General features: G+C 51.0%; 1 protein-coding gene across 1 annotated transcript in view; it reads left to right on the forward strand.

Moving 5' to 3' along the window:
* The window catches only part of WRN (Werner syndrome RecQ like helicase), an 83,030-nt gene that overhangs the window by 22,053 nt on the left and 33,458 nt on the right, over positions 1–27,519 (forward strand). Inside the window, exons 6-19 of the mRNA XM_027853733.1 lie at positions 413–562; positions 2,009–2,078; positions 4,833–4,947; positions 8,092–8,473; positions 11,976–12,056; positions 12,561–12,681; positions 14,224–14,299; positions 15,598–15,665; positions 16,062–16,170; positions 18,399–18,467; positions 21,228–21,310; positions 23,019–23,125; positions 23,758–23,945; positions 26,054–26,228. Of these exons, the coding sequence (XP_027709534.1) occupies positions 413–562; positions 2,009–2,078; positions 4,833–4,947; positions 8,092–8,473; positions 11,976–12,056; positions 12,561–12,681; positions 14,224–14,299; positions 15,598–15,665; positions 16,062–16,170; positions 18,399–18,467; positions 21,228–21,310; positions 23,019–23,125; positions 23,758–23,945; positions 26,054–26,228 (1,794 nt within the window). The remainder of the gene's footprint in view (positions 1–412; positions 563–2,008; positions 2,079–4,832; positions 4,948–8,091; positions 8,474–11,975; positions 12,057–12,560; positions 12,682–14,223; positions 14,300–15,597; positions 15,666–16,061; positions 16,171–18,398; positions 18,468–21,227; positions 21,311–23,018; positions 23,126–23,757; positions 23,946–26,053; positions 26,229–27,519) is intronic.

Genomic DNA, 27,519 nt, shown 5'->3' on the forward strand with positions numbered 1-27,519 from the left:
TAGGTGTAAGGACACGGGCCTGCGGGGCTGGCCTTCCCCTCCCTCATACTCCACCAAATAGTTTATTGGAGAAAATGAAATGCTTATGAACATTTCTACCTCATTGTCATGAAAAAGTTTTTAGTGCCTTGGGGAAATTCCAGAATTAGAACTAGACTGACCAGGTGACCCAGCCCTGCATTTGGAGTCCTGGTTCTGAGTCCTGGCTCTCATCCCATCCGTCTCTCCGGGCCTCCATGCCCCCCACCCCCGCCCCGTAAAAGGCCGAGCTGGGAGCTGGCGCCCCCTCGGCTCCTGTGCCTCGGGCCAGGCTCTGAATTGCCTCTCGGAGGCTCAGTCCGCAGGCGGGTCTGGTCCTCCCCTGGACCATGTCCATAAGTACTGGTCTGTGGTCCTGTTCTGTGGCCCTTAGCTCAGGTGTAAAGAGACGTGGAGTTTGGACGGCCTGGTGAAGCACCTCTTTGGTAAGCGGCTTCTGAAGGAGCAGTCCATCCGCTGCAGTCTCTGGGACGACTTCCCACTCACTGAGGACCAGAAGCAGTACGCCACCATTGACGCCTACGTACGTACCGAGGGGCCGGGGTCTGTTGCGTCGGCTTGGAATTCTCGCTGGTCGCAGGTTCAGCCTAGCTTAGGGTGGAAAGGGCCGCCAAAGGCATTTATTCTGTCGATTATCCAAGCAGTGCCCATTCACAGATGACTGACCTGCAGCGATTGTTGTTGTCCTGAAGTCAGAGGAAGGCCCAGTTGGAGCTGTAGTCTGGGGCTGCTGTCCCTCGAGCTTTCTCTGAGAACACGTCTGTCCTCCTCCCAGGCTGGCCTTCTGCAGCCACGCTCTTTTCTGGAGCTCAGGACCTCTCGCCAGCGTCTTCCCCTGTCACGGTCAGCCGGCTGACCCCGGCAGCTCCAAAGCAAAGATTTGTACCAAACCAGCGTGGCATGCGTGGTGGGAGGCGGGAGAGTGGGCCCACGTAGTGGAAGGGACACTAGTAGCCTCTCACCCACGTCACCGCAGGGCTCTCTTTCCCTCCCCCCAGTGTTGTCATGCCTCTCCCTCGTGCCACCATAACTCTGCAGATCCGGGTGCTCTCCTGGGCTCTGTGGGCCTGCTTTTCTTGTCAGCTGGACTTTCTGGCCACCTGCTACACACGCTCTGGAAGAAATGTGAGGGGAGACGCCGTCTTTGTAGCCGCATGAGCGGTGAGGGGCTCACCGGGTGGCTGGCCTCTCTCCATGCTCTCAGATCTTGTCTTGGTGGCTGGTCTGGCTGCTGAGCTTGGCAGGCTTTGGGTAGAGTATGGCTGAACCCCCGCTGTGGCATAGCCTCTAAGAATGCTGGGGTGCCATGTCTGGCTGGGAGTCTAGTGTGGTAGAGCAGAGGGCAGAGAGCTGCCTTTGAAGCTAAGAGGGCATGGCTGTAAGATCTGCCTCTGAACCACCTGTAGCCACCTGGGTCACCTTGGCCAGCCCCTTCACTTACCTGGGGCCTTCCTCACCTGGGGGTTCAGTCCCTGTCTCTGTCCGCGGCCAGGGAGATTTGTGGGCCTGTGTTGGGATCACAGAACTGGGACTTTGGTTTTATTTTCTAAGGTTCATCTCTTTCTTTATGTTAAATTCACTTTGCTTACCTAGTGGGCATCAGTCTCAGGAGTGGAATCCCCTCCGGTAGGCACCTGGGGCAAGCTTCATCTTGAGCAGGGAAATGGGTTGCTCCTTTTCCCGTGTGTGCTTTTTGGGAAACGCCAGGTCTTCGTTGGTCCTTGGAGAGAAGTGCTTGGTGGACTGGGAGGGAAGTAGGCCCATGGTGTGAGTGCAAGGGGTTTGGCATGGCCACTGCGAGAAGTGTGGCCAGGACGTGGAATGTCGCGCTGCTGACACTGGGCAGGATTCAGATCTGAGCCTGTGCCCCAGACTGGACTCTTGAGTGTTCGTTCCCCAGGACGGGGCAGACTGACGTAAAAAGGATTCCTTGTTGATGATCTCTGTACTGTTTTCTTTATTGTTGTAGGCTAGTCTCATAGTTTACCAAAAATTGGAAACCTTGAGTGGAGCTGAGCAGACGCTGCTGACAAAAACTGGTGAGTTGTCTTGTGAGCTCCGTGGGCCACAGTGGGCGGTGTTCTGAAACTCGACACTGACGTGTCCTGTCTGGCATTTGTATCTCGGCTCGTCCCACGGGTACCAGGCACCGGCAGAGAGCTCGGTAGGGGGTGCTGCTGTCCCCCCGATCAGAACACCTGCTCTGTCCTGGGCCCCGGGGACACAGAGGCCTCGGATGGCACGGCCCCTGCCCCTGAGCAGCTTAGGTCCCGATGGAGAAGGAGCCGGGCCGTTCACGGTCAAAAAGGCCAGCCAAGCTTTTGGATACAGTGACAGGGCCGATCTCCAGGGGAGCTGCGTGTTCTTCACCTGTCCAGCTTAGAGCGAGGTGCTTAGGCTCCATCCGGCAGTGTGTCAGGCACAGCTCATTGGCTCCACGTGGAATTTTCCCCTCAATCCTGATGGCTAAAATGTTAAGCAGACCCAGAGGTTTGGCCGCCTGCTCTTGAGTCCCCGAAGCAGGTGCCTGGCGTGACTGGCCGCCTGACTGAGGACGTTTCTGCCTCGCTAGCAGGGATGGCACCGGGGCCAAGCTGAGCTGTGAGTTGGATGGATGTGGCAGCCCATTTCCTGTCTCGCTGCTTGTGTGTGCCATGTCCTTGTACCTTACCCATAAGGTGATATTGGTAAAGTGCTTAGCACAGTGCCTGGAGCGCAGTAAGCGCTCAGTAAATGCTTATTCCTTTCCCCTTGTAGAAGCGTGTCAGCCAGAAGCTTTCATCACTTTGTGGCTAATTGCTGGCAGCTCCAATGCTGATCTCCCCCAAGTCCTTTCTTTTTTTTTTTCTTCTTCTTCTTTTTTTTTTTTATTTTTAAGCAATTGGGGTTAAGTGACTTGCCCAGGGTCACACAGCTAGTAAGTGTCAAGTGTTTGGCCTGAGGCCGGATTTGAACTCCGGTCCTCCTGACTTCAGGGCTGGTGCTCTCTCCACTGCACCACCTAGCTGCCCCCCAAGTCCTTTCTTTGCCAGGTCTGTTGGGTAGGAGTGTTCAGCAGAGTTGATGTTGCCATGGCCTGGCGTTCCTGAGCCCAGGGTCTTCAGCGTGCCATGATGTGCCTCAGAGAACCATGTCCTGTGTCCCAGTGCTAACAGCCGCCTCTTGGTTGTGCTTAAGAAGTCTTTGCTTTAGGGACTGTATTCTGTCTTTTCCTGCATGAAGACAGTGGGACTGTGTAGACCGCTCAGCGTTCTTCATCTGTGGATGAAGTAAGTCCCGTTATGCTGGGCCCAGCGGTTTTGTGGTCTGGTATGACAAACCAGAGACAGGAAAGAGGGAGTGGATGCCTGGAGCACCAGAAACTGCCAGGGGATGCATGCTGTCCCCAGTACCCCCTCCTCAGCCTCGGTTCTGTGCTCACAGACAGTGAATCAGGGCATCGGCTGGTCCAGGACTGGGCAGTGCGGGCTGTCCGTGTTAATAGTCTCAATTAGAATTTACCTTTTTTGTCTGTTTTGTGTGGGAAACTACTTTACTTTGATTAACTTTTGAGTGTCGTTTTTGCAACTTTTCTTCCTTGTTTTAGTGATATTTTTCCTTTATTTTGAAGGCTGTATGTAAAATTTAGACAATGAATGCTTATTTAGAATCATTTTCTAACTTGTAAAAACCTCTTAAGAAAGTAGGCCATGAATAATGAAGCAAGCTAGGTGAGCTAACGACCTGAAGCTCTCATTAACCAATCAATGTCTTTATTTAGTTTGAAATTTGAGATAAATTGAGAGGATTTGTGGTTTTGTATTCTTTTGTCTTTGCGTCCCTGGGCTGATAGAAAGTTGGCCTTCGAGTAAGGCAGGCTTATGTTCCCTGTGAATGAAGTGCTAGGCAGCTAGATACAGAAAGGAAGGCGTCCCCGGCCCCTAGGTGCTAGTAGCTAGGCTGGTGTCACCACACACAGAGTCCCAAGGTGGCCGTGGCCTTGGAGGAGTGAAGACATAAGGGATGGAGAATGGTTACGGGGCAGCTGAATGATACCTCGTGGGCAGAAACACTGGTTATGTTAATCCATGTGGCCCAGAGTGTGAAGGAGTGGGGGCTTATTGCAGCAGTAGGCTACCATGGTTGGAAGGCCTGGTCCTTCTTAGCCCGGGGTGGGGGGTTTCCCCAGAGTCACGAAATCACAAATCTTGTCCAAAAACCACAACCCAGACCCCAGCCATCCCCACATTGACCTGGATGCAGTAAGGGCATCTCAGAGATTTGCTGAAGTGGCCGTGTTGGGGGACTCTGCTGACTTTTGTTGTGACTTGGGTCTTGGGGGTCTTCATTTTTTATTCTAGGAGCACATGCTGTGACCTCTCTGAGCACATTAACAATTCCTTCGTCTTGGATGAGATTGCCTTACAACTGGGCGCCTCTTAAACTGTCATGGTCTTAGCATTTTTATAGATTAGTTTGTAATCCCGGTCAACTTTACAAAAGATAATCAGATCATCTAAAGCATATTTTAAGAGCAAATTAAATTACAGGAAGTGAGAGGTGCACCCCAAAACTGTACATGAGGAGCTCTGTAGAAAGAGAATGTGCGTTCTTGGCTAGTGAAGTGAGCTTTTCTTTCTTGCTTCTGACTCATGTGCATTCCACTCATCGTGGGCTGCCATCTTTAACATCCCTGCTGTGGAATGGGATGGGGAGGAGGGCATGCGTGTGGCTTGGGTTAGTGCAAAGACCCCAGTGTTGGGCAGCATTAGTGTTGACCACGTGGCTGATGACCATAACCCTGATCTTTCCAGAGGTGGACCAATGTCCTGAGGAGGTGAAGAAGCAGTTGCTGTCCCTCTCTGAAGAGATGATGGATCTGACCAAGCACCTTTCCCATCCTTGGAGACCCTGTGGCGAGCCACAGAGGCAGGTCCTTTCTTGCCGGTCTGTCTTCTTCTTTGTGTCGGGGGTGTGTGCTGTGGACATGGGGAGATGGTCTTTTTCCAAGGGTGTTTGGAAGGAAAGGTAATCTGCCAGAGAGTTTGCCTACCACGCTCTGATTGGTGAGGAAATGAGAGATTGTCATCTCCTTGGGTGTGTCTCTGATCAGAGAGAGTGAAGAAGGCTGCTGTGTTCTGTAGGATTTCTATGGAGCAAAGAAACAGAACAGTTTCTAGGGACGGGCCCTTGGGGGTGCTGGGAAAGCGTGTCAAGGAGTCATGTCTTCTGTCCTAGAATAAGTACCCTCTTGGCATCTGGTTTCATTATTTAATTGTGGTTACTACTGGCAGCAAGTGGCACTGGACCTGGACCAGAAGACATGAGTTCAAATCCAGTCTCATACACATACTAACTGGGTGACAAATCACCTCACTTCTGTCTGCCTCAGTTTCCTCCTCTGTAAATTGGGCATCATAATAGCATCTGCTGTTAGGGTCGTTGTGAGGGTAAAATGAGATATTTGAAAAGCTCTTTGTAGGCTTTTTTTTTAAAGAGAAAATGCACTTTTTCTTTTATTTTTTTCCTCAATTATATGTAAACACAATTTTTAAAAGATTTTTTTTGAGTTCCATATTCTCTCCCTTCTTCCTCCCCTTCCCCCTCCTTGAGAAGGCAAGCAATTTGATATAGATTATATCTATGCAGTCATGCAAAACATTTCCACTCTGCAAACTTCAGTGCACCATAGAAAGGCCAAGTGTTATTACTTAGAAGCATGGGCCCTGTGCAGCACTCACGTCTTAAATTCATCACGCTGCAGAATGAACTCTCTCTCTTCCTTCTCAGACTCCCCCATCGTCCCCGCATCGTCTTGCCTCTTCTCATCACATTCACCCAGGCAGCTCCCCTATCTGCCCCGGGGACGTCTCGGGCCTCTCGTGGAGAGATCCCTCTTTCTGCACAGGGAGTCGTGGTGCCGGTGTGGACCCTCATCTAGGCCATAGCTCCTTCTTTGGGGGTCCCTGTCTGGAGTTTCTCCCCGCTCCACTCTGTCCCCTGCAGTCACCAAAAAGATTTTCCTTAAGCTCAGCTCTGTTAAGTCCCTAATCAGACATTCCAGTGGTCTCCTATTCCTCTGGGATCAAATAGAAACTCCTGTCTTTAAAGTCCTTCACAACAGACCCCTCCTCCCTATCTCCAGCCCTTATCACACCCCTTCACATGCTTTGTGGTCTTTTTTTCTGTGTGTTGTTCCATCTCCCACCTTTCTGTGGGGTGCCTGTCCCGCCATCTCCCGCCATCTCCCGCCTTTGTGTGGGGTGCCTGTCCCGCCATCTCCCTCCTTTGTGTGGGGTACCTGTTCCCGCCATAGTGTGGTATGCCTGTCCCACCATCTCCCGCCTTTAGGGTGCCTGTCCCACCATCTCCCGCCTTTGTGTGGGGTGCCTGTCCCACCATCTCCCGCCTTTGTGTGGGGTGTCTGTCCCGCCATCTCCCGCCATAGTGTGGGGTACCTGTTCCCGCCATAGTGTGGGATGCCTGTCCCGCCATCTCCCGCCTTTGTGTGGGGTACCTGTTCCCGCCATAGTGTGGGATGCCTGTCCCACCATCTCCCGCCTTTAGGGTACCTGTCCCGCCATCTCCCACCATAGTGTGGGGTACCTGTTCCCGCCATAGTGTGGGATGCCTGTCCTGCCATCTCCCGCCATAGTGTGGAGTGTCTGTCCCTGCAGCTCAGATGTTCTTCTTTGCTGTCTCCTCTGCCTGTTAGAATCCCTGAATGCAGAGTAGATTAATGCTTGTGGGTGGCATCTTTGGGGACAGTGTGAGAAAAGAACATAGCAGATTCATTTCTGCTGAAGAATGAAAGAAGATGCAGTCAGAGTGCTTATATTCTGTTGTTCTTTAATGAACCTGAGTCCTGCTCTTTACCTGCAGTGATCTCCTGTGGATGGAGCATGGCCGTCAACCTGAGAGGAAGGTGGATGAGGAAATTGTCCTGAGAGCCTAGTCCCTCTCATTGTAGACACCATTCTTACGTACTTGGGGATCTGGTTTCCTGTCTCACAAAGTTTTAAAGCAGCCAGTTTAAAGTGGGGGGGAGGTGTTCTACCCCGAGACTCACCAGCTGACATTTGACAGTCAGGGTGGAGATGATCAGCCAAAAGCAGACCTCGTGACGCAGTGTCTCTTAGTGTGGGGACAAAGGGCTGCTCATTTGTTAGCATCATTGCATCGTTGAGCATTTATCAGGCACCTATGGTACGCTTGGTACTGGGGATACAGAGGCAAGAATGTAATCATCTCTCTGCTCCAGTTGCTTGTATCCCCGTGGGGGAATTTGCATGTCTAGATATACACAAATAAAAAAACTGTGCTTTGAGGGGTATTTGTGAGAGACCAGCTGACACTCCCTGCCCAAGGTGCTCCAAGCAGCCTTCAAGGAGAACAGGGATTTGGGGGGGTGGAAGCATGAGGGGCAGCATCACAGTCACTCTGGACAGCCTGGAGGAGGCGCGGAGGCCCTACCTGGGATGGGATTGGGGCCTCGGGTGGCCGTGGAGGTGGGTAGGTCCTTTCACATCTCCTGTCTTCAGCCAGAGCGTCAGGAAGGGGGCCTTGCTGACCCTCAGCTGGCTCCTCAGTGCCCCTTTGGAATCAGATGGTTCTGTATTCATGAAAATGATAGGATTCTTAGGAAAAGCGAAGTTCCATCCCAGTTGTGCTGGTCTTTGGACAACCAGAGAGTCTATCCTGGATGCATATCCCAAATTTTCCTAGAGATCTGAGCTCTGCTGGCCCAGCCAGCTGTCAATCACTTAGCATTTTTATCAAGCTCCACCCCCAGGTTGTGTGGGAGGAGCCTCTGCCCTCAGTTGTGACCCTAAGTGTCCTCCTCTCCATGCTGACATCCAATTTTTCATCCACCCTTTGTTGGTGTCATTGGTAATGAGAAAACTTGGCAAAGAGTCTGGGGTACTCCTTTGTGGTCTTTGAGTTGGTACTTTGCGTTTTTGTGGAAGCAAAAGGGGGATGGGGAGAGCTTTGAGGACCCACTGTTAGCACAGAACCTTGATAGTGGCCGTGCAGCTAATCCTGTGACATTTATCTCCCCCTCCTGCTCTTTAGAGTTACTGAGTTACTGAAGAGCCTTTCAGAAGACCTGGGGGCATTGAGGACTGTGCTGCTTGGGGCTCCCACCTCGGAGGGGCCCGTCATGGACCCCCCATTAGATGATGGCCCTGCAGCTGAGGAGGAGCCAAGTAGATCTGGAGATGGTGGACGGCACGCAAACGGTGGCAACTTCATTGAATGTGGAGGAGGAGCTCGGATGGACGATAGGGCCCACCTGACCCCAGATGGGTCTGAAGGCGGAAGGGAGGATCAGAGACCCCAAGAAACCGGGGAAAGGGTTTGCTTGATGTCACTGGATGTAACTGAATATGAGCTTCAGATGATGGAGCAGCAGGCGCGGGAGGAAGCCAGTGAAGCCACGCACGTGTCTGATCAGGTACTTCCACAGAGTATCCTCCACAGAGATCCTCGTGGATGGCACAGGGTAGCATCCTATGTGTTAGAGGAAAACAGGAGAAAACCCTGTGCAGGTTAGCGACTAACTCGGCGGGTGTGAGGTCTAGACATGCAGGCTGTGGGCTCCCCCCGGCCTCTCCCCGATGGACACTTTGTGTCTGCACACAGGCGGTGTGGTGATGGGCTGTGCTCCTTTTCTCTCCCACTTTCTCTAAGTGTCTGGTCACCCCAGTATAACTGAGCCCTTGTGAGGCCAGGCTGTCTGTCCTCTTGGAGTCCTCCTTTGGTCTCTGATGATGACCCTGGATAACCGTGCCTGCAGAGGGCTTTTCGGTTGTTCGCTTTTGTCGTGTTTCTCTTGACCCTGGTGTCTGTATTTCACAGTTGCTTGTCCCTCTGGTCTTTTCCTCAGGAGTGTCCCTGAGCAGAAGGGCTGGGCCGCGGTGGGCCATAGGGCCCCATGGACCACTCGGACAGGCCGAGGCTTCCCTGGCCTCAATGCACTTACCATGACGTCATTTCCCAAAGATGGAGAGGTTCTTTGTCTTAGCCCCAGGGGACTTTTGCTGACACTGATGTCGGCTTTTCTTAAGCTTCTTCAGATAGTATGTTCTGAGTTCTTTGTCTCCCTGAAAGCATGCGTGATACTCATAATTTTGTCTTACTGTAATTGCTGCCTAGCCTTTTCCTTCTACTCAAGGAATTTCAGTTTCGAGGTAATTTGCATGATGAGATTTTTTGCCTCCAGGGTCCACAAGCCTATTTTGTGAAATTCAGGCTCCAGATATCATCATACTGTAGTCTTTAATTTAGGAAAAAAATCTTATCTTAAAGGCAGTCTGATTTTCTATTTTTCCCTCTGGAAGTTTTTTTTTTTTTTTCAAATTCCTGGAGCCTCTGTCTTTTTTTCCCCCCGATATTTTTTCTGTTAATATTTTTAGTGATTTGGGAAATCAGTAGAAATTTTTTAGGTTATTTGTACTACATTTTCCCCTTAGTTTTCTATTAAAAAATTCTAAGTTCGGCAAGTTTAAAGTTCATTATAAGTGGTTTGGTAACTACAGTACTATCTATTATTTGTCACATTGAATTGCGTGGGATTCTCTGCTATTTTCAAACTTTTCTCTTGCCATGATTTCAAGAATAGTTGTTAGGAAGCCTTCATCTTTTGATAAAGACTTCCAACCACTCCAGTTATCCAGATATTTCTTGTTTAAGTACAAAATGACTTTCCAGTGTGTTTGTATAATTGTTTATTGACATTACTTACCAGAGTCCACTGAAAAACCATATAAAAGTCTGTTGTAAAACCGTCAGTTATTTTTAATGGTTGTTTTTAAGTCCTTTCTGGCCTCTTTTTGAAGATGAACCTTTCCATGGCAGACCTGACAAATGTGTGATTCTAACAGGTTGTCATTAATAAAATGTGAGAAGGAATTGTGAGGGATCACTTCAGGATGTCAGAGAGTGAAAAATTTCGAATGATTGCAGGGAGTGGTATGGATATCATTGCTACAGAAGAGATGATGAAGAATTTCAATAAGTATTAACCCGTAGGCCTCATTTTTGTGAACGAGCTCCATGTATCAGTCAGCAGGCGTTTATTAAGTAGTTGTGTGCTCAGCTCTGTACCGGGTACTGGAGACAGAAACACAGAAATGAGGTAGTCATAGGCTCATAGATTAGAGCTGGGAGGGGTCTCTGAGGCCATCATATCCACCCTACCCCTTCAGTTTTACAGATGAGAAATTGAGGTCCAGTGAGTAGCAGGGTCAGGATTTGAACTCAGGTCCTCAGACTCCACATCCATTATTCTTCAGACCCAAAAAAAGTACATTTAGCCTCAGGCTCTGAGTTGGTTTACTCTCTTTTTTTACCCATATCTGAGGCAGAAAATTCAAAGTTGCTGGTGGCTGGGGCCCCCTTCTCTTTGGGAGCTTAAATTCTATCAGGGCAGAGGCTGTTCTTAGTCTGGGATTCATGGGAGATGCTGAAGGATAGATTTTAGGGGTCCATGAACTTGGATGGAAAAAAAATTACAGCCTTGTTTTCATTACCTCCCAATGGAAACTTAGCATTTCCTTCATCACTCTAAGAAAGGGTCCCTAGGCTTCCCTGGCCTCCCAAAGGCATCTGTGGCACAAATAGGTGAAGAACCCTTGAACGTGTCTATGCACACATGTGTGTGCGCACATGTGCGTGCCTCAAGAGCATATCCTCTTTTACATCATTAGAAGGGCATTGGCAGGCTTCGGCAGGTGTTATGAGCAGAAGGCATTTTAGGTGTCAAACAGTCAGCTTAAAGGTGTAGAGAATACAGCATCCTGCCAGATTGATTGCTTCTTGATGAAAAACCATCCTTCTCAGTAGAAGGCATAGCAGCCTTTCCGGCTTTCCTCTCATACATGGGTTAGGATCAGAATCTTACCACCTTGTATTTTCTACTCACCTTCACAATTACTTTGTATTTACTTTGTATATGTTGTGAATGTCCTTGCCTATATACCCCAGGTTTATTCAGTCAGTAAACACTTCCTGAGCTTTTATTGTGTGCCAGGCACTGTGCTAAGCACTGGGGATACGGGAAGAGGCAAAAGACAAGGTCCTGCCCTTGGGGAGCTCACAGTCTGAGGAGGGGGCAGCAAGCAGCCGTGGACAAGGATGTGCAGAAAAAGAGGAATAGACGTTTGGCGGCGATTTATGGATATGTGGGCAGGTTCAGAAAAATGCGTGAGGAGCCTCACTGTAGCTTATGGGAGGTGAGCCCTTGTCTTTCTGGCTGAACCGCAACCAGACCACATGCTTTTGTCACAAAACAGCTTTTTAACACCAAAGCTATCAAGCTGGTCGTGTGCAGATGACTGCCGCAGTTTAGAACGTGGAAGCAGACTTTGCTGTCTGTCTCTGTGCCCTCAGTGAGAAACAGCTGGGCCTGGACAGAGCTGGTCTGAAGCGTCGTGTGCTGGCCCTGGGGTGCAGGGCAGGTCGCTAACCCTTCAATTCCTTCACAGTGCTCCCGGCAGGGTTCTCAGGCTGGAGGGTGCCGAGCTGCCCTCAGCCCCGTTGGGGCGAGGGGCTTTGCTCGGATGGGTTTTCCCCTGTCGGTGACATCCCTCATCCAGATCCATTCCTATCAGTGGCACATAGTAGGTGCTTAATGTGTGTTTATTGAATGAAGGAATCAGTTCCTTATTGTTCCACTGACACTGCGATGAGTGCTTGTGTTAAGGAGCAAGGCTATATAACTCTTTTTTGATAAGTGGAGTCAGCAGTGAATGAGTTTTGGGGCTCTGAGGGGGCACGGTGGAGAGAGCACAGGCCTGGAATCAGGAGGCCTCAGACACTAGCTGGGTGACCCTGGGCAAGTCACTTATCCCCGATTGCCCCCCAAAACAAAACAAATAGTAAATAGGTTTTGTAGGAGGAAAGAAAGAATGCTATAAATTCAAGTCAGAGAATCATTTATTTATTTTTTTCCCCAGGACCTAATTTCCGTGATGGATGCTCATGATCTTTCTTATGTTATTGAAAGTGATGAAGATCTGGAAATGCAGATGCTTAAAGTATGTTTTTGGTTCTGATATTGTAGTAGAAAAGTGAATGGGTGTTGTTGTGAAGGGTCTTTGATGACACAGGCAGGATCACCTCTCAGAGGCTCCTGAGAGGAGACCAGCCCATTGAAGTAGCTGGCATAGGAGAAGCCATATCTCATTTCATCTGTGTTCTTATGACAATATTTTCATTTCAATTTTGTCCTTCTTTGAGGTGGTGACTTATTTTAAAAAAACAAATTGGAACCCTCAAAATTTTTGCCAAGTTTCATCAAAAGCAAAGTTTAGTCTTAGAAGACAAAATGTATTTTAACTCCTTTCTCAGGGATTTTTATGTGATGTATTAATCGTAGTTGGAAACCATTCCTTCTTGGTGGTCTGAAGCCTGTGATTTGAGGACAGCCCCAGGGCTCCGTGGGATCAGGGCTGGCTCGTGCACCATCTTGGAGCAGTCTCCTATTGATGGGGGATGGAAACGAGGTGGGCGTGGGGCGGGCTTTGCTTTGTCTTTTTCAGTCATTAGAAGACTTGGACTGTGACAAGTCGAAGCAGAATGTGCCAGAAACAGAAGGCAAGGCCAGGGTTGCTGACGATGAGGGGGACGAGGAAGCTGTTGAAGAAGAGGACGATGAATGGGGTAAAGGAGAATGGGGTTGTCACTGTTGATATCTGCTCTAGATTGTGTGTGTGTGTGTGCACGCGCGCACGCGCAGTTAGATGGTCTCCATACTTGAGTTTTCTCTCATGGTCTGAGAGGCGGATAGAAGGCTCTCCTGATGTAAAATCTAGTCAGCCTACATTAAGGAGAACTTTTTTTTTTACAAGGTGGATGGTGGGGGGCAAATCACCTTCCGTAGTGCTTGTAGAGTTGGCCCCTGCCTTCCGCAGCACCTTGTGAGCCAGGCAGTCCCGATATTATCCCTGTCTCCAAGGCCATTAAGAGAGTGTGGTGATCAAGACGTGACCCAGCATTCTTGTCTTCCTGATCTCAGTCAAAGGAAAGGTTTCATGCCCGTTTCTCAGCCATGTCGGATGTGTTGTAAAGAGGGAGTGAGGGAGTTTTTGCATTCCAGGACTTTGTGACTGGATGGAATGAAGCGAGAGCTCTTTTTCACACTAGACGTGTGGGAAGCACCAGGGCTGGCTCCACCGTCCTGGACCTGGCCTTGACTCCCACTCTCCCCCTTGCCCTGTGTGTGACCTGGGGCCGGTTGCTTCCCCTTTCTGGGACCCTGGTCCGTCATCCGTAAAGGAATCGCACTAGGTATTTCTCAGGTCTGTGGCAGCTTTACCATCTTGGAATTCTCGTTGGGAAGCCTTCCCTAATTCAGTTTGGTGGGCCTATTGTGCCCGTGAGCTGAGGGGGTAGGGGGATGAAATCCAGGGGTCTGTCAGATTGTTTTCCTATGTGGGACATATGAGACAGGCGATGCTTGGTCTGAGCCCTGTGCGGGATACCCAGGCCGGCCTGGCTGGGAACCAGGCCTCAAGCGCGTGTCTGCTCTGGGCATCCAGCGAGTCCCAAGGTGTGAGCGTCTTGTCAAGTTGGGTGACAAGCCACCCAGAAGGAAGGACGGAGCAGCCCCTTCTTTGGTGTGAGGCCCCTCTTTGCTTCATGCCTTGGCATCTGTCTGAGCTCTCTGGGCCCTGGCTTCTTCCTGTACTGAAATGGAGGGATAGTGCCAGCTCATCCGTCAGGGCCTAGGCTTTGTTACCTACTGGGAGGAGGGAGATGGCGAGTGGGAACAGTCTGAGGAGGGGGGAGCATCACTCAGTGCAAGCATAGACCTGGACCTGTGTCAGATGCTGGGCCATCTTTGGGTCTGGAGAGGGACGGCAAGGGAGCCTCGAGGGTTTGGCCAGTGTAGGGTGGTTGGAGGTCTCCGGCGGGACTGAGGAAGGTGTGGTGGGGGGCGGAGCAGCGGGAAGGAAGCCTGGAGAGTGGACGGGCCCATGGGACATTGTGACTTTGAGCTGAAGGCGCTGGCGAGCGGCTGAAGACTTTGGGTCAGAGTCGCGTGATCTGAATAGCGTCTGATGAAGTCATCTGGCTGCCACTTGGGAAGAGTATAAGGTCCAGAGGGAAGGGGGATTTGAAGCAGGGAGAATGGATTTATTTCATCCCCTTACCTTAAAATATTCTTCTGTTTGTACTTAAATTCAAATATTTTGTTTTAAGACCCTTCGCTGCCGACACCTACTGCAGAGCAAATCATTTGCCTAAAGACCTACTTTGGACATTCCAACTTTAAACCGTGAGTATGTTGTTACTTAACTGAGTGACTTACTCTTTTTCTTAATGAGGAAAAATGCAGAGAGAAAACCTTCATCGTGGTTATAAAGCCACAATTTGTCTCATTTCCTGGGGCTGCCTCCCTACCAGTGATGTTTTCTGGTGTAGTTGGATTTCAGAAATTTCAGTCATCACTGATAAGAAGATGGGGCATTCACAGATGCTAATTTGAATAGAGAGATAATTTCAGTCCCTTTATGTTCAACAAATGGCTATTGACTGTCTGCTGCCGAGGCAGCTTGGAGTAGTGGGGAGATCATTGGGCTTGGAGTCAGGAAGACCTGAGTTCAAATTTACTTCAGACACTCGCTAGCCATATGATAAACCTGGGCCTTAGTTTCCCTCTTCTGTAAATTGAGGGCATTGGATTTGATGAGCCCAGCTCTGAACCTGATATTCTGTCATCCTAAGCCAGTAAACACCGCCCCCCCCACACAAACACACACACACACACGCATGTGCACACTCACACACACCCCTGCCTGTGTGTGTGCATGTGCCTGCCATTGGGGAGGATACACTGACTGTAGCCACACTGTGGGGAAGGACCACGTGAGGGTTGGCCTTCGGGGTCTAGGGGCTCCGTGGAGTGAGGGCAGGTTAGAGAGCGTGTCCTGCTCTGTGCCTCTGGGCTCAGGGAGCAGCAGCTCTGCCTCATTTAGCTTTGCCCTCGTCTTTCCTGTCGGGCTGCTCTTCCCATAGTGTGGGATGGCTCATCACCTTAGAGCACATTCAGATGTTTCTTGTCAAATACATTCGATTCATTGGCTTCTCTCTGCTGCTCCACTCCATACTGCACTAAAGTTTACCCTGCGGTTAGGGATCGAGTGGTCTGCTGGGCTCAATCTTTGCCTTTGGGGAGAGCTCCCGAGGAGGCGGCCCCTCCGTGAATTCTCCAGGCAGCAGATGGAGGCTCTTCTGCTCCCCTCCAATCAATTCTAACCTGTGCCCCAGGCTCCTCAGGCCTTCTTCCCTAAGCTCCGCCTGTTTTCTGCTGGACACCCGATTGTCTTGAGTCAAATTTTTGTTCCATGCCAATCAAATAAAAAGGTGTTTCAATGAGAAAGTCTCCTGATGATGAATCTTGCTTGGGTATAATTGCTTAGCCGAACGGGCCGGCCATTATTAGACAGTACCAGCAAGGGGCTTTGAAGACAGATGTGGGAATGATGAGAAGTGGCCTGGGTGTGAAGTGGTTCCCTGATGTTTCGTATCAGTTAATTAATGTCTGCTTTCCCCATTTTTTCCCTCCCTTGCTAGGATGCAGTGGAAAGTGATCCATTCTGTTTTAGAAGAAAGAAGAGATAATGTGGTAGTTATGGCTACTGGTATGTCATGCTAAACAGTGTATCTGTATTAATTTTATGTATATATACACGTATATATGAGTGACTTGCCCAGAGTCACACAGCTAGTAAGTGTTATGTATCAGGCTGGATTTGAACTCAAGTCCTCTTGACTCCAGGGCCGGTGCTCTATCCACTGCGCCACCTAGCCACCCCTTAAATTTATATTTTTAGTTGAAACTGTAGTGTGGTTAAGAGCCCCTCCCTTATTGAGTCTTTAGACTTGGATGCTCAGAGACAGACCATGGTGGCTGCTCTGAGGGATGGGGAAGGGTAGGCCCACGTGCCTGTGAAGAGGCTGCCTTAGCCCGTGTGTAGGGAGTGCTGGATCGGGGGTCGGGGTCCTCATCTGTCGTGTTGTCGCCTTTTCACCGGAAGGGTACGGCAAGAGTTTGTGCTTCCAGTTCCCTCCCGTGTTTGTCGGTGGAATCGGCATCGTTGTCTCTCCTCTGATTTCTCTGATGGAAGACCAGGTGCTTCAGCTCAAGTAAGTTGGAGGTCGGGGGTCAGTGGCCTTGTCTTACTGCCCTTCTGAAATTCCGTTTTCTTCAGGAATGAAGCATCTGAATAGAGTGAGTCGTCCTTCAGATCTGGGCTCTGGCTAGACCTTTCAGAAAGGGCATTGCTCTCCATTTATGGTAGCATGACCGTACTGGTGTGGACAGGGTCTCTGTGCTTCCCCAGGCCCTGTACCTTAGGGCATCTTTAAGGAGTATCTGGTCATTGCATCTGTCCTAGTCATGTGTCAAATGTGTTGTAAGAACTGTTGTAAGTATGTGTTAGGTTTTCTTCTTTCTCACTGGCCTTTTCCTTTGTACTTTAGTTGGATAGAGAATGAGTGTTCACTGTAGGAAGTTTTTGAAAGGGGAAAATATCATCCTGGGTAAGTGGCTTTGCGTTCTTTCTGTCAAAGCCCGTCTGAAGAGAATGTGTGTTCGTGTTCCTTTGTGTCTTCATGGACATAGCAGGGAACAGAGGCAGTCAGAGAACCAGCAAAGACGGAGAAGGAGACATCTGCCATCCTGCTCCGGGCCTTCCCCTTGGGTGGCTTAGGAGCAGGATTGTGGCATTTCAGGAAGCGTTACTGCACCCATCCTGGGCTCCAGGCCCAGTGCAAGGTGCTGCAGATGCAGAATTGATTGCCTAAGCAGCCCCTGCCTGCACAGACCATTTATTCCGCTCTGCTAGACTGTCGTACATTTTTAAAAAGACTTATTTTTAGGTGAACTGTGACATTTTAAAATGTGTCATTTTAAGAATGTGTTCTTTTTGAATGGAGTGATTATATCACTCCTAATTAAGCACCCTCCCTCCCTACTGTTTTTGGTCTGTCTTGTAACTCAGAGATCTTTTTTGGGAAGGGGGTGGGAGGCTCCAGTGTAAGATGGAAATAAACCCCCAAAACCAACCAGCCCCTTGCAAGCTGACTTCTTGACCCCATCACTTTCCTGAAAGCGCTCTCTCAAAGGCCTCAAAATCCCTGACGCCCAGCTGCTCAATCCAGTGGCCTTTTCTCGGGCCTTGTCCTGCATGATATTGCTGTAGCTTTGGACGCTACTGACTGTTGGCTCCTCTCTTTTCCCTGGCCCTCGACGGTCCTTAGATGGTCCTTAGACTGCTTTGTGCTCTCACCGAGTCTTCCGCTGGGCCTTGGCCTGTTTTCCTGTTCTCGCTGAGTGATGGCTTACCTGGTGACCTCGCCTGCTTCCACATCATCCCTATGCAGAGGACCCAGACTTAAAACTGTAGCCCTGGCTTCTCTCCTGAGCCCCCATCCTCTCTGTCCTCTCAGCACCACAGTTGCTCCAGGTTCAAAGTGGAGTAATCCTGCCTCCCCTCCACAGTTTCATTTCTCCGGAGTCTGACCATCTTCTAGGCCATCCAGGCCATTCTTGATCTTGCCTCTTTCGTACTCCGGCATCCAGAGGGCCCCTTCCCTCATCTCCCTCCTTTCCACTCACAGGGCTGAAATTCTCCTTCACTTTCTCATCTCCTCTCCCTCCATCTGTTGTAAGAGCTTAGTGATTGATGCTTTTGTCTAAGTGACTCATCTCTGGAGTCCATTTTTCAGACAACTGCCAAAATAATCTTCCTGAGCCATAGATCTGACCATGTGACTCCCCTGACTGCAGACTTTCTGGGGCTCCTGATCCCCTCTCTCATAAAATGCAAGCTCCTTACCTTGGCCTTTAGGGCTTAGACGGCCTTACTCTCAGTTACTCACTTGGTCGATGGGTTGCAGCCACACGGGACTGCTGGCCTCTTCCTGTGTCTCACTACCATTCCCTCTCCTATCTCCATGCATGGAGCCAGGCCGTCTCCCTCCCTGGAATGTCTCCGTCCTCTTTGCAGTTGTTGAGAATCCTTTTGTGTCTCCTAGTGGGCTCAGGGGCCCCATCTGCTGTGATCTCTTCCCTGACCCTCCCCATTACTCCCGATGGTTAGTATTTTGTCCCTTTGGAGAACGCCTTGTACTGTCTTAGGCGCTGTACCTGTTGTGTGCCCGGTCTGGCGGCACAGACTGTCTCCCTCTGTCTCGGTAGGCCCAGGACCTCTCTCAGTGACTGGTCCAGGAAAAACCCATGGAGAATGTCTGATTGAGAGTGAATGAGCAGTTCACACGTCATGGGTTCCATTTTCTCTCTTGGGCCCCTCCAAAGGAAGGAGCCCCCCGAGAGCCTCCTTGAACATCAACTCGGAATTTTCTTCTTTCAGAATGTCCAACGTTAAAGCCTGTTTCCTCGGATCAGCTCAGTCAGAAGATGTCATCAGTCGTGTTAAAGCGTAAGCAGCCCGTTTTCTGTTATTAACTTCTTTGTTTGAAAAATTCAGGCGGTGTGCATTCTGTGTTCCTGTACGACGGGAACAGAATCTCTGTAACCTTTGAAGGGTCCCGTCTGTGGGAGGTGGGCTGCACTGATGGCCGTGCTCTGGTCCTCCTGCTGTCCCCGTGTTCCCCTCCCTTAGGACGGGCTCTTTATGCTTCCCCCTGCTTTCAGGCACAGGCTGAGCCCCTCTGGAGCTGGGGCTGGCATGGTGAGCCCTGGCTGAACCTAGACCATCCCTGAGGCCTTCTTGGCTTGGGGCTGAGCTGTTGAAACCTGGCAGCCTATGGGGTGCCAGGGCACTGCATTGTGGTGGACCAAGAGCTGCTCAGGGAAGGACCATGGTGTCTCTGTGTGGTTTTCCTCATTAGTATGTTAGCATATCTCTGAATTCTTAAAGGTTTTGTTATTTATGATATTTCCTCTCAAGACATCAGGCCAGCCTCATTCTATCGCACTCACAGAATCCTGCCTAAGAAGGGACGTCTGCAGACTTCTTGTCCAGCGTGGGCTCCACTTAACTGTGCTCCCAGCCATTACGGGGGGAGGGGGAGGATGCTGGTCACGAGTGATAGAGCCTTCCTGTCACTCGTGAACCATTGGAGAAGTCCTTGGTGGGGGAGGGGGAAAATGTGTGATGTTCCTCATCGAGATAGGTTTTCACTAACTTACAAAACAAAGCCAAAAGGGGACGGGTGCCTGAAGGGTAAAGGGAACAGAAGGATGGGAAAGAGTAGTTAGTGCAGCGACTGGAGTGGCCGTGGAGCTCCTACTGCGTGCACAGCTCTGGGCAGGGAGGGGTGGTGGGGAGTGGGGCCGGTGTGAGCCAGCGGTCCTGGCCGCGGACACCTGGCCTTACTCTCAGGGAATACCCCTGTGGGGTTAGTGCTGTTTCTCAGTCTCTTTGCTTTTGCTGCTTTGGAGTAGCATGTCTGTTGTCAGAGACTTCCTCCAGCTCCCTGGTCCCTCCTAGCATGTGGGTCTCTTTCTTACCTGCTGAATTACTCAGTCTCTGTGCATTTGTATGTGGATGCTGCAGGTCTTTGCAGGATGTCTGCTATGGACAAGGCACTCGCTGTGGAGGACCGCGTTTCTGGATTTGGTTTCCTGCTTGTTTTGCTGACTGCCTTTTATTCTTCTTGCTCCGTGTTGCTGAGGCTCTCCCTGCCAAGGACAGCCTCATTCCTCGATTTTCAGCCACGGGCTGAGTTTAGACACCGTCCCGTGGGCCCTGCCATTTTCAGTCGGCTGTGGCTCCTCCCCGACTGGCCTGGCCTCTCTGACTCCTCTGACTTCAGGCATTTGTAGGGATGAAGCATGTCCTGTGTGCTGGAGCCCTCGGGGTTTTGCCCAGGACTTTGTGACCCTTGGCAGTGCACTCTCCAGGCTCCTTCCGGGGCTGTCGTCCTGCCTTCCTCAGGCACTGGAAGTGGAGAGTGATCACAGGTCGGGTCACTCTTGGGAGCTCTCAGTCTGTCTGGAGATCGTACCCTGGAAGACAGCCAGCCCCTCACTTGGCTTGCCAGGCCAGGCTGGCAGAGAGTTGCCACAGTGCCTTGGGTGGGGGTTTACCTCCGCAGGCCTCCTCTTCCTCCTAAGGATTGCTGTGTGGTACTCACCTGAAGGCAGGCATATTGACATTGTCCGGGGAGGGAGGTCACTTGTCGCTCCCCCTTGCCTTCCTCTTGTTCTCTTCCTGCTCCCGACTTGGGAGCCTCTTCCCATGCTTGTCATTCCTCGTCACTCCCTCCATTCTTACCTCATGCTGCCCCGGGAGTTACCTGCATCCCCCCAGCCCTTCCCACCTTCTTGAGATGGGGGCCACCCGGACATGTCCGTAGGCACGTGTTCCAGGGCACTAGCAGAAACCCAGCTGGAGCACAGACCCGCCCAGAATGAGGCCTGGCTCTGACCCTCGCTTAGAGCCAGGCCTCAGCCCTGGGCCAGCTTCTTCATCTGGCCCTCCCTGAGCCCGACCAGCCGTGCCCGTGGGCTGGGTGGTGTTGTGGGCAGGGCCAGGACTGCCTCTCGGTCACCTCTCTATAATGGGCTGCTGTTGAGAGAAGCAGCTCTGGGACCCAGAAGTCAAAGGCTGTGATCTCTGAGGCCTGATTTCTTCCCTTGTGGCTGATGTCCGGCTGTCTCCTGGTTCCTCCCTGGCTCCTCGATTCTTGGTCCCCGGGGCGTGGGGCGGGGGAAGTGTATTACCTGCCCGGCTTCCTGTGGTGGCTGTCCACATCACTACTCTAAACTTGTGGGGGACTTTATTTTGCTTTTTCTATGTTTAATTTCAGTTTCAATTCCAAATTCTCTCCCTCCCCACCCCCTTCCCATGCCCATTGAGAAAGGCAGAGCACCCAGACCGGTTCTGATCTGTGGTCCGTGGGGCGTCTCCTAAGGGCATGGCTCTCTTTTCTGAGCACGGTCAGTCAGACCTTGGCACGCTCTCTGCTTAGCTTCTGTTCTGCCCAAGGGCCCCCGAGCCCACCCCCACAGCTCTGCTTCCTTTGTCTGCCGCTCCTCAGACCAGGAGCTGTCGCTGTGGCCCGAGGGTGCAGGCATTCTCAGATCCTCAGTGAGCTTTTTTGACAACTAGCATCAAGAGTGAGGGGTCCGGTTCCCCATGGTACCTTAACGAATCCAGCACGGTGATCATAGGCGAATGTTTCGGGGCTCGGCCTGCCAGCTTCTCACTCTGCCTTCCTCTCTTCTGTCACAGGGGAGAGTACAGGGTTGTGTACATCACCCCCGAATTCTGCCTGGCCAGCTTGGACCTGCTGACACGGCTCAACGCTGACCTGGGTAAGTGGCAGAGGTGGCGGCCTGTGCGCTGGGGGAGCTTTGGCAGCTCGTGAGCTCTGGGCCCGCCTCTCCCTGCGTGGGGGACTCGGGGCCTCCGGGGCCGGGGAGGTGAGGACTGGCCCGTAGGTAGTTCAGATGGTCATAGTTCTCAGGTGTACCTCACAATGAACACCAAAGGCCGACAGGACCTCCACGTTTCTGAGAAGTGGATTCTTTGTGTGGATAAAGTTGTTCAAAAGCCGATGTCTCTGGATGCTCTTTTGAAGGCTGCGGTTTTCTCTTTTTTTCCCCTTTTTTGGGGTATTTTGGGTCAAGTTTCCAACAAACCTTCTTGGTCAAGCCTCCTTCTTGTTAGTTTCCATACTTAAGTACGCTGATGATGGCAGGCAGTCAGATGCGATATTCTCCAGACTTTATGAAAGTTTTCTCTGTTGATTTTTTTCTGTGATCGTGAGGCCTTAGACCAGGAGGTGGCAGGACCCTCAGGTGTTGGCTAGTTCAGCCCACTCATTTTACAGATGAGGAAACTGAGGTTCAAGAGGCTGAATAATTAGCCCAGGGTCTCTCTGGCCACGAGCAGTCCAGATGCAGATCTCTCCATGCTTTGTCATCTTGCGGTCACTTGCCAGAGGAATTCTAGATGCCAAGAGAGGTCTGCCCAGCAGGGCACGTGGTCATGTGGCGCTTGTGGGCTTGGAGGCTGATTGGGCAAGGGCTGTTATTGTTCCCATTTTATAGACGAGAAAATGGACCCAGAGGGAGATTGGCTGCCCGGTTTGTACCAGGGCCCCGGTCACCCTTGCTTCCTTCTACCCCATTTGCTGGCTCCTGGGTGGTTGATGGTTTTCTGGGTGTAACTTATCTCCTCACTCCAGTAGTCCAGCGCTCACCAGATCTGTGATTTCATCTGTGTTTTTGTTAAGTGATTGCTTTATGCACATGACTAGTAAGAGAGCCTGGTATTTGTGCATTGAAAGTTTGTAAAACGCTTTCACTAAGTGCTTAATATTGAACAAGAGTATGGCCCAGGAAAATTACTTCGGAAGTGTTAGTGCTGTGAAAATGAATGCCTTCAGAATGTTCATGGGCATTGCTCCGACTTTTCATTCATTTACAATTTTAATAGTATCTTAAGTTATTGAAGTTTCCCCAAGTGTTGTAGAGGAAGTAGCAAAAAAAAAAAGTGTGTAGAAATGTGTTCAGGTTGAGCCTCCTGAGGCGCTGGAGTCCATGTTGGGGGACTGCGCAGCAGCGCTCCTCCCCACCTGCTTTGCGGGCGCTCCCCAGCTGGGCTCTGGCACCCGGCCGCGTGCCCCACCAGGGATGCTGCTCGTTCGTTTCTCGGACCCGTCGGCTGCCTCTGGAGGAGGGCGCTCTTGGGCCACGTGGTGGGGCCTGGTAGGGACACCTGCCCCGCAACAGCCCGTCCAAATGGCGGCAGCATCTCCATCGAGGGAATTTAAGGCCAGCATGGCGTGTGCAGAGCATGAAGGGATGAAATCTGCGTCCTGGAGGAAGTGTCTCCTTTTGTTTTCCTCTCCTCTGCAGTAGTGATTTGGCTTTATCTGAAATGGCTCAGGCTTGAACTGTCTCTTTATTCTAACTGTAGCATTCGGTCACTGAGACACCAATCCTGCTGAGTGAGTGTTGAGGGCTGGCCTGCTGCTTGTTGAGGTTCCTTTATTGGTGAGTTTCTTCCTCTCCCTAGGGATCACCTTGATCGCTGTGGACGAGGCCCACTGTGTGTCGGAGTGGGGGCATGACTTCAGAAATTCATTCCGAAGCTTGGGTGCCTTGAAGAATGCCTTGCCGACGGTGAGCCACTCTCAGCCTGGCGAATGGAAAGGGTCATTCCTGCCCGAGAACAGGAAGGGTGGGCCTGGGCTGGGGTGTGGATTAACTTTTCTCTCGCCCTTAATACTTTCTCAGGAATTGTTGTCTTTGGTCACTGGGGAGTTTGGCCGTTGAGCTAGATGGTGGTTGAACAGGCAGGCATACTGTGGATTTTAACTTAATCACAAGGGCTGCCGTCAGCTGGGGCCGGGGCAGCACTGGGACTCAGTTCCCATGAAAGGCAAATAGGGAATGAGTCTTGAGTTGCAAAGTAGCATTAATGATCTCTTGAGTGTCAGATCTAATGACCTCATTCTTCTTGACTTCTTTGCTGCATTTGACATTACTGACCCCCGACCTCTACTCTCTGGGTTGGCGTGACACTCACTCCTGTCTCCTTTTCCTCCTGACTGTCTGATGGTTCATCATTCAGAGCGTACCTGTGGGTGGAGCCCATGGCTCTGTCCTGGCTTCTCCCCGCCTCTTTTCTCTTTTTCACTTTCTTTGTTGGGGGCCCCCCACCCCCGCTCCACCTTCCTCCCTCTGGCCTCCTCCCTGAGCTCGTCAGTAGGGGGCAGATGGATGTATCTGGGTCCCATCTGTGTCCCCCTCAGGTGCCTGTGCTGGCGCTGACGGCGACAGCGAGCTCCTCCATCCGAGCAGACATTGTGCACTGCCTCAACCTGCAGAACCCTCAGGTCACCTGCACCAGCTTTGACCGGCCCAACCTCTACCTGGATGTTGGGCGGAAGACGGGCAATATCCTTCAGGATCTGGACAGGTTTCTTGTGAAGAAGACAGAGTGAGTAGCTGTTGGCTTGTTGGGTTCCGCAGGCGTGCTGGGAGACGGGCTCTTGTACCTTATTAATTGGTCCTGCCCAACCCCTCCGCAGCCTGTCCCTGGCAAGGGGGGTGGGGCAGGAAGCCACTCGCCAGCGGGTCCTTGGGGTGCTGTGGAGCCACATGCCAGTCAGGCCCTGACGAGAGGGGCTGTCTCCCGGCTCTTCTGCTTCTTCCTTCCCGGCCACGACGCTCACTCAGGCGTCAGCTTGCACTCTGGTGGTGGGCGTTGATGTCCTCTGTGTGATTCTTCTGACTTCCTTTTACATCGATTCCCATAAGTGTTTTCACTTCTCCATCTGCCTCGGCATTTCTTGTTTCTCAGAAGGCACTGTTATTCCATTATACAGTCAGGGGTCAGGGGTCATCTGCTGTGTTTCCAGTCCTTTCCAACCACAAAAAATGCTGCTACAAAGATGTTGGTGGATATGGGGGCTTCCTATCATTGACCCCTATGGAGTTTATGTCAAAGTCTGGGAACATTTGACTCATTTTTGTAGCATCATTCCAAATCCCTTTGCAGAATAGCTGGACGCTCGCAATTCTACCAACAACGTGTCAGTGTGCCTGTCTTTTCATAGACTCTTCTTGTCTTTGTGTTAGCTTGCTTTCTGTTCAGTTGTCCGTTCTCATGTAGTCACCTCATTTCTGGTTCTTTCTGTGTTGGGGTCATAGCCTAGCGGGACTATTAAGTAGTTGCCATGGTGGCAAAGTAAAATGCTACGGCCAGTGTTTGCTTGGTCCCCTTGTCCGAGCCAGGATGGCCTCCTCTGCCTCTGGGGTCTCCGTGCCACGCTGGCTGTGGTGGCAGCCAGTTACTCACTTTGCTACCCTGTGTTTTAGATTCTGTATTACAAATTTCTTTCTTAAAGACAATATCTTAAACCCAAATCACTCTGGCTCTCCATGATTGGCCAATGGTAGGTCCCAGGCCAAGACCCATTTATTTGGTCATTGTTTGAACCCTGTTTGGCTCAGAGTAAATGTAGATAGCAGTTGTTTCTGTTTTGGCCAGAAACCCCGAGGGTCTTCTCTTCCCAGATTAATTTTTTTTTTTGGACTAGGTAAAAGAGGCCATTCTCTGCCTCATTTCTTACCTAACCTTAGCTTAAAAAGGCCAAGCTCTCCCACTGCATCCAGGGCACTCTCCAGTCATCCTGATCGCTATCTGGCCACTGGACCCAGATGGCTCCAGAGGAGAAAGCGAGGCTGGTGACTTTCCACTGCCCTGCCTCGCTTAAATCCAGTTCCCTTGCAAACCATGGCAACACCTCCTCTTGGGAATGAAGCACAAGTAACAACAAAGACAGCAAATTCCTGACTTGCCCTGGTGGCCAGAGTCCTCTGAATTGCCTGATTTCTGATACTCGGGGGGGCCTTCTGCTCCTCTGGCTTCTTAGGAAGCTTTGGGGAAAGGGTCATTAACGATTGAGCTGGACTTGAGTCGGCCGTGGGCTGGGAGTTCTTCTCCACTAAGGAAACAGGGTCTGAGCTTGCCATGGAACAACGCTCGGAGGCCAGCGACCCACTGACTAATTCATTCTGCAAATGTTCTTGGTGGAGCCCAGAGTTAGGGCCAGAGGGATGTTGGAGAAGAGTCTACATTGCATTTTGGAGGTCAGAAAGGAGTGAGCGGTCCTGGATCATGCAGCGGCGAGCCACAGGCCTGGGGCTTGGGCCTTCCTCCCGTGTGTTTGTCCTCCGGGCTCTCCTGCTCTCTGGCTGCCTGCTCTTTGGACCTTCCCTGCTGGCAGCGAGTGGGAAAACCCAGAGTGGCACTTCTGTGACTTGGGTTAGCTTTGGTTCGCGGTTGAGCAAGAACGAAGACTATCATTTCATTTCCCTGGCTAAAGTGATAGTTATTGTTGGTGTGAATGGAAGTTCTTTGGTTTCCGTTGCCAAGGAGTGACTTCACTGTATCTTCTGTGGCTTCTTTTTAAATTTTAATCCAAATGTCTTCTGGGGGGTTGTGTGTGTGTGTGTGTGTGTGTGTGTGTGTGTCTGTCTGTCTGTCTGTCTCTGTGTGTCTGTCCGTCCCCATTCCTGTATTTTTTTCTCCCTTTATTTCAGATCATCCCGGGAATTTGAAGGCCCCACTATCATTTATTGCCCTACTAGAAAGATCTCTGAACAAGTGACTGCAGAGCTGCGGAAACTGAACTTGGCCTGTGGGACGTACCACGCGGGCATGGCGATTAAGTCGAGGCGAGAGATCCAGCACCGATTCATGCATGATGAAATCCAGGTGCGTGGGCCGGACCCTGTTCCTGGGGAAGCACGTAACACGCAGCTCCTCTGGTCACTCGAGCTCCAGCTGACCTCGTCCTTTCCGATCATCTCCAGTGTTTGAGTGAGGCTTTTTACTAATTCCAATGTGGTTTAGCTAGGAAGTAGTGCTTGGTGAGAAGCCTGGGAATTGGTTCGGCCCATTCTTGGACTGGCCCATGGTCTCTGGTCAGTCTACTCATCGCTGCTGCCTTTCTGTCTGGAGCGGAGGAGAGGCAAGGACCCTCGTACGAGGAGGCTTGCCCTCTGTGCTGGCCCCTTGTATCCTGTTGAGTTCAGCCCGCCACGTTGGCTCTTATCTTACACGCCTCTGTCTGTCCCAAGCCTGACACAGGGCTAAACCATTCTGAGAAGGAGCTCTTGGGCCAGGGCTTTAGAGTGTGTTGGCTTGGCTTTTAGGGTTTCCTTCCTAGTTCTTTGCTCAACTCATCCTTTTACTGAAAAAAACAAAACAAAACTATAGAAAGTGTTGGGACCCAGGCCCCCCCTGGCCCCAGTGGACTGGCCCAGCCGTCTACCCAGGGCGCAGGAAGCAGGGTAGCCCCTAAGGCAGCTGCTCTCAGGCTGTGGTGGGGGCACCCATCCGCAGGGAGCGCCTGTGCCTCCTCTTGGCGTTGGGCGGTTTAAAGGAGCCTTTTGTCTCCGTAGCTGTGGGGTCTGTGGGGGCTCTCACTCCGTGGCTCTGCCTCTGCCCTTGGCTGGCTCTTCTCTCAGGGAGAGGCAGGAAGAGCATCGGCTCACTCGGGCTGGTCCAGCCTGACCTTTAGCTCGTGCCTTGCCGAGTGTGACCTTTTCCTCTTGCTCTTGACTTAGATTTTTTAAAGAATCTTGATTCTATCTTTGTGCTTCGTCTCCTCTCTCAGTTTCAGGTTCTGGCCTTGAGCCTCTGGGTTGGGACTTAGCCGAACAGAAGTTTCTTGGTCTTAAATTCTGAATTCGGGGTGTGGTTGGTCTTTGATCCGTGTTAACCCTTTCTTCACTCCTAGACCTCCTGCCCTGGGCCCCCCAGTCTCATTGGCAAGTGCCTCCTGGCACCCAGAATTTCAGGAGCCATCTTCTTTTTTTTCTTTTAAGTAGCATTTTATTTTTTCCAATTACATGTAAAGACAATTTATCATTCTTTTTTTATAAAATTTTGAGTTCTAAACTTTTTCCTTCCCGGAGACGGTAAGCAATTTGATAAGTTACATGTGTGCGGTCATGTAAAACCTATTTCCATATCACACATGTATGAGAAGAAAGAAAAAAGG

Source organism: Vombatus ursinus, unplaced genomic scaffold (assembly GCF_900497805.2).
Source record: "Vombatus ursinus unplaced genomic scaffold, bare-nosed wombat genome assembly UNPS02010193.1, whole genome shotgun sequence".
Classification (NCBI taxonomy): Eukaryota; Metazoa; Chordata; class Mammalia; order Diprotodontia; family Vombatidae; genus Vombatus; species Vombatus ursinus.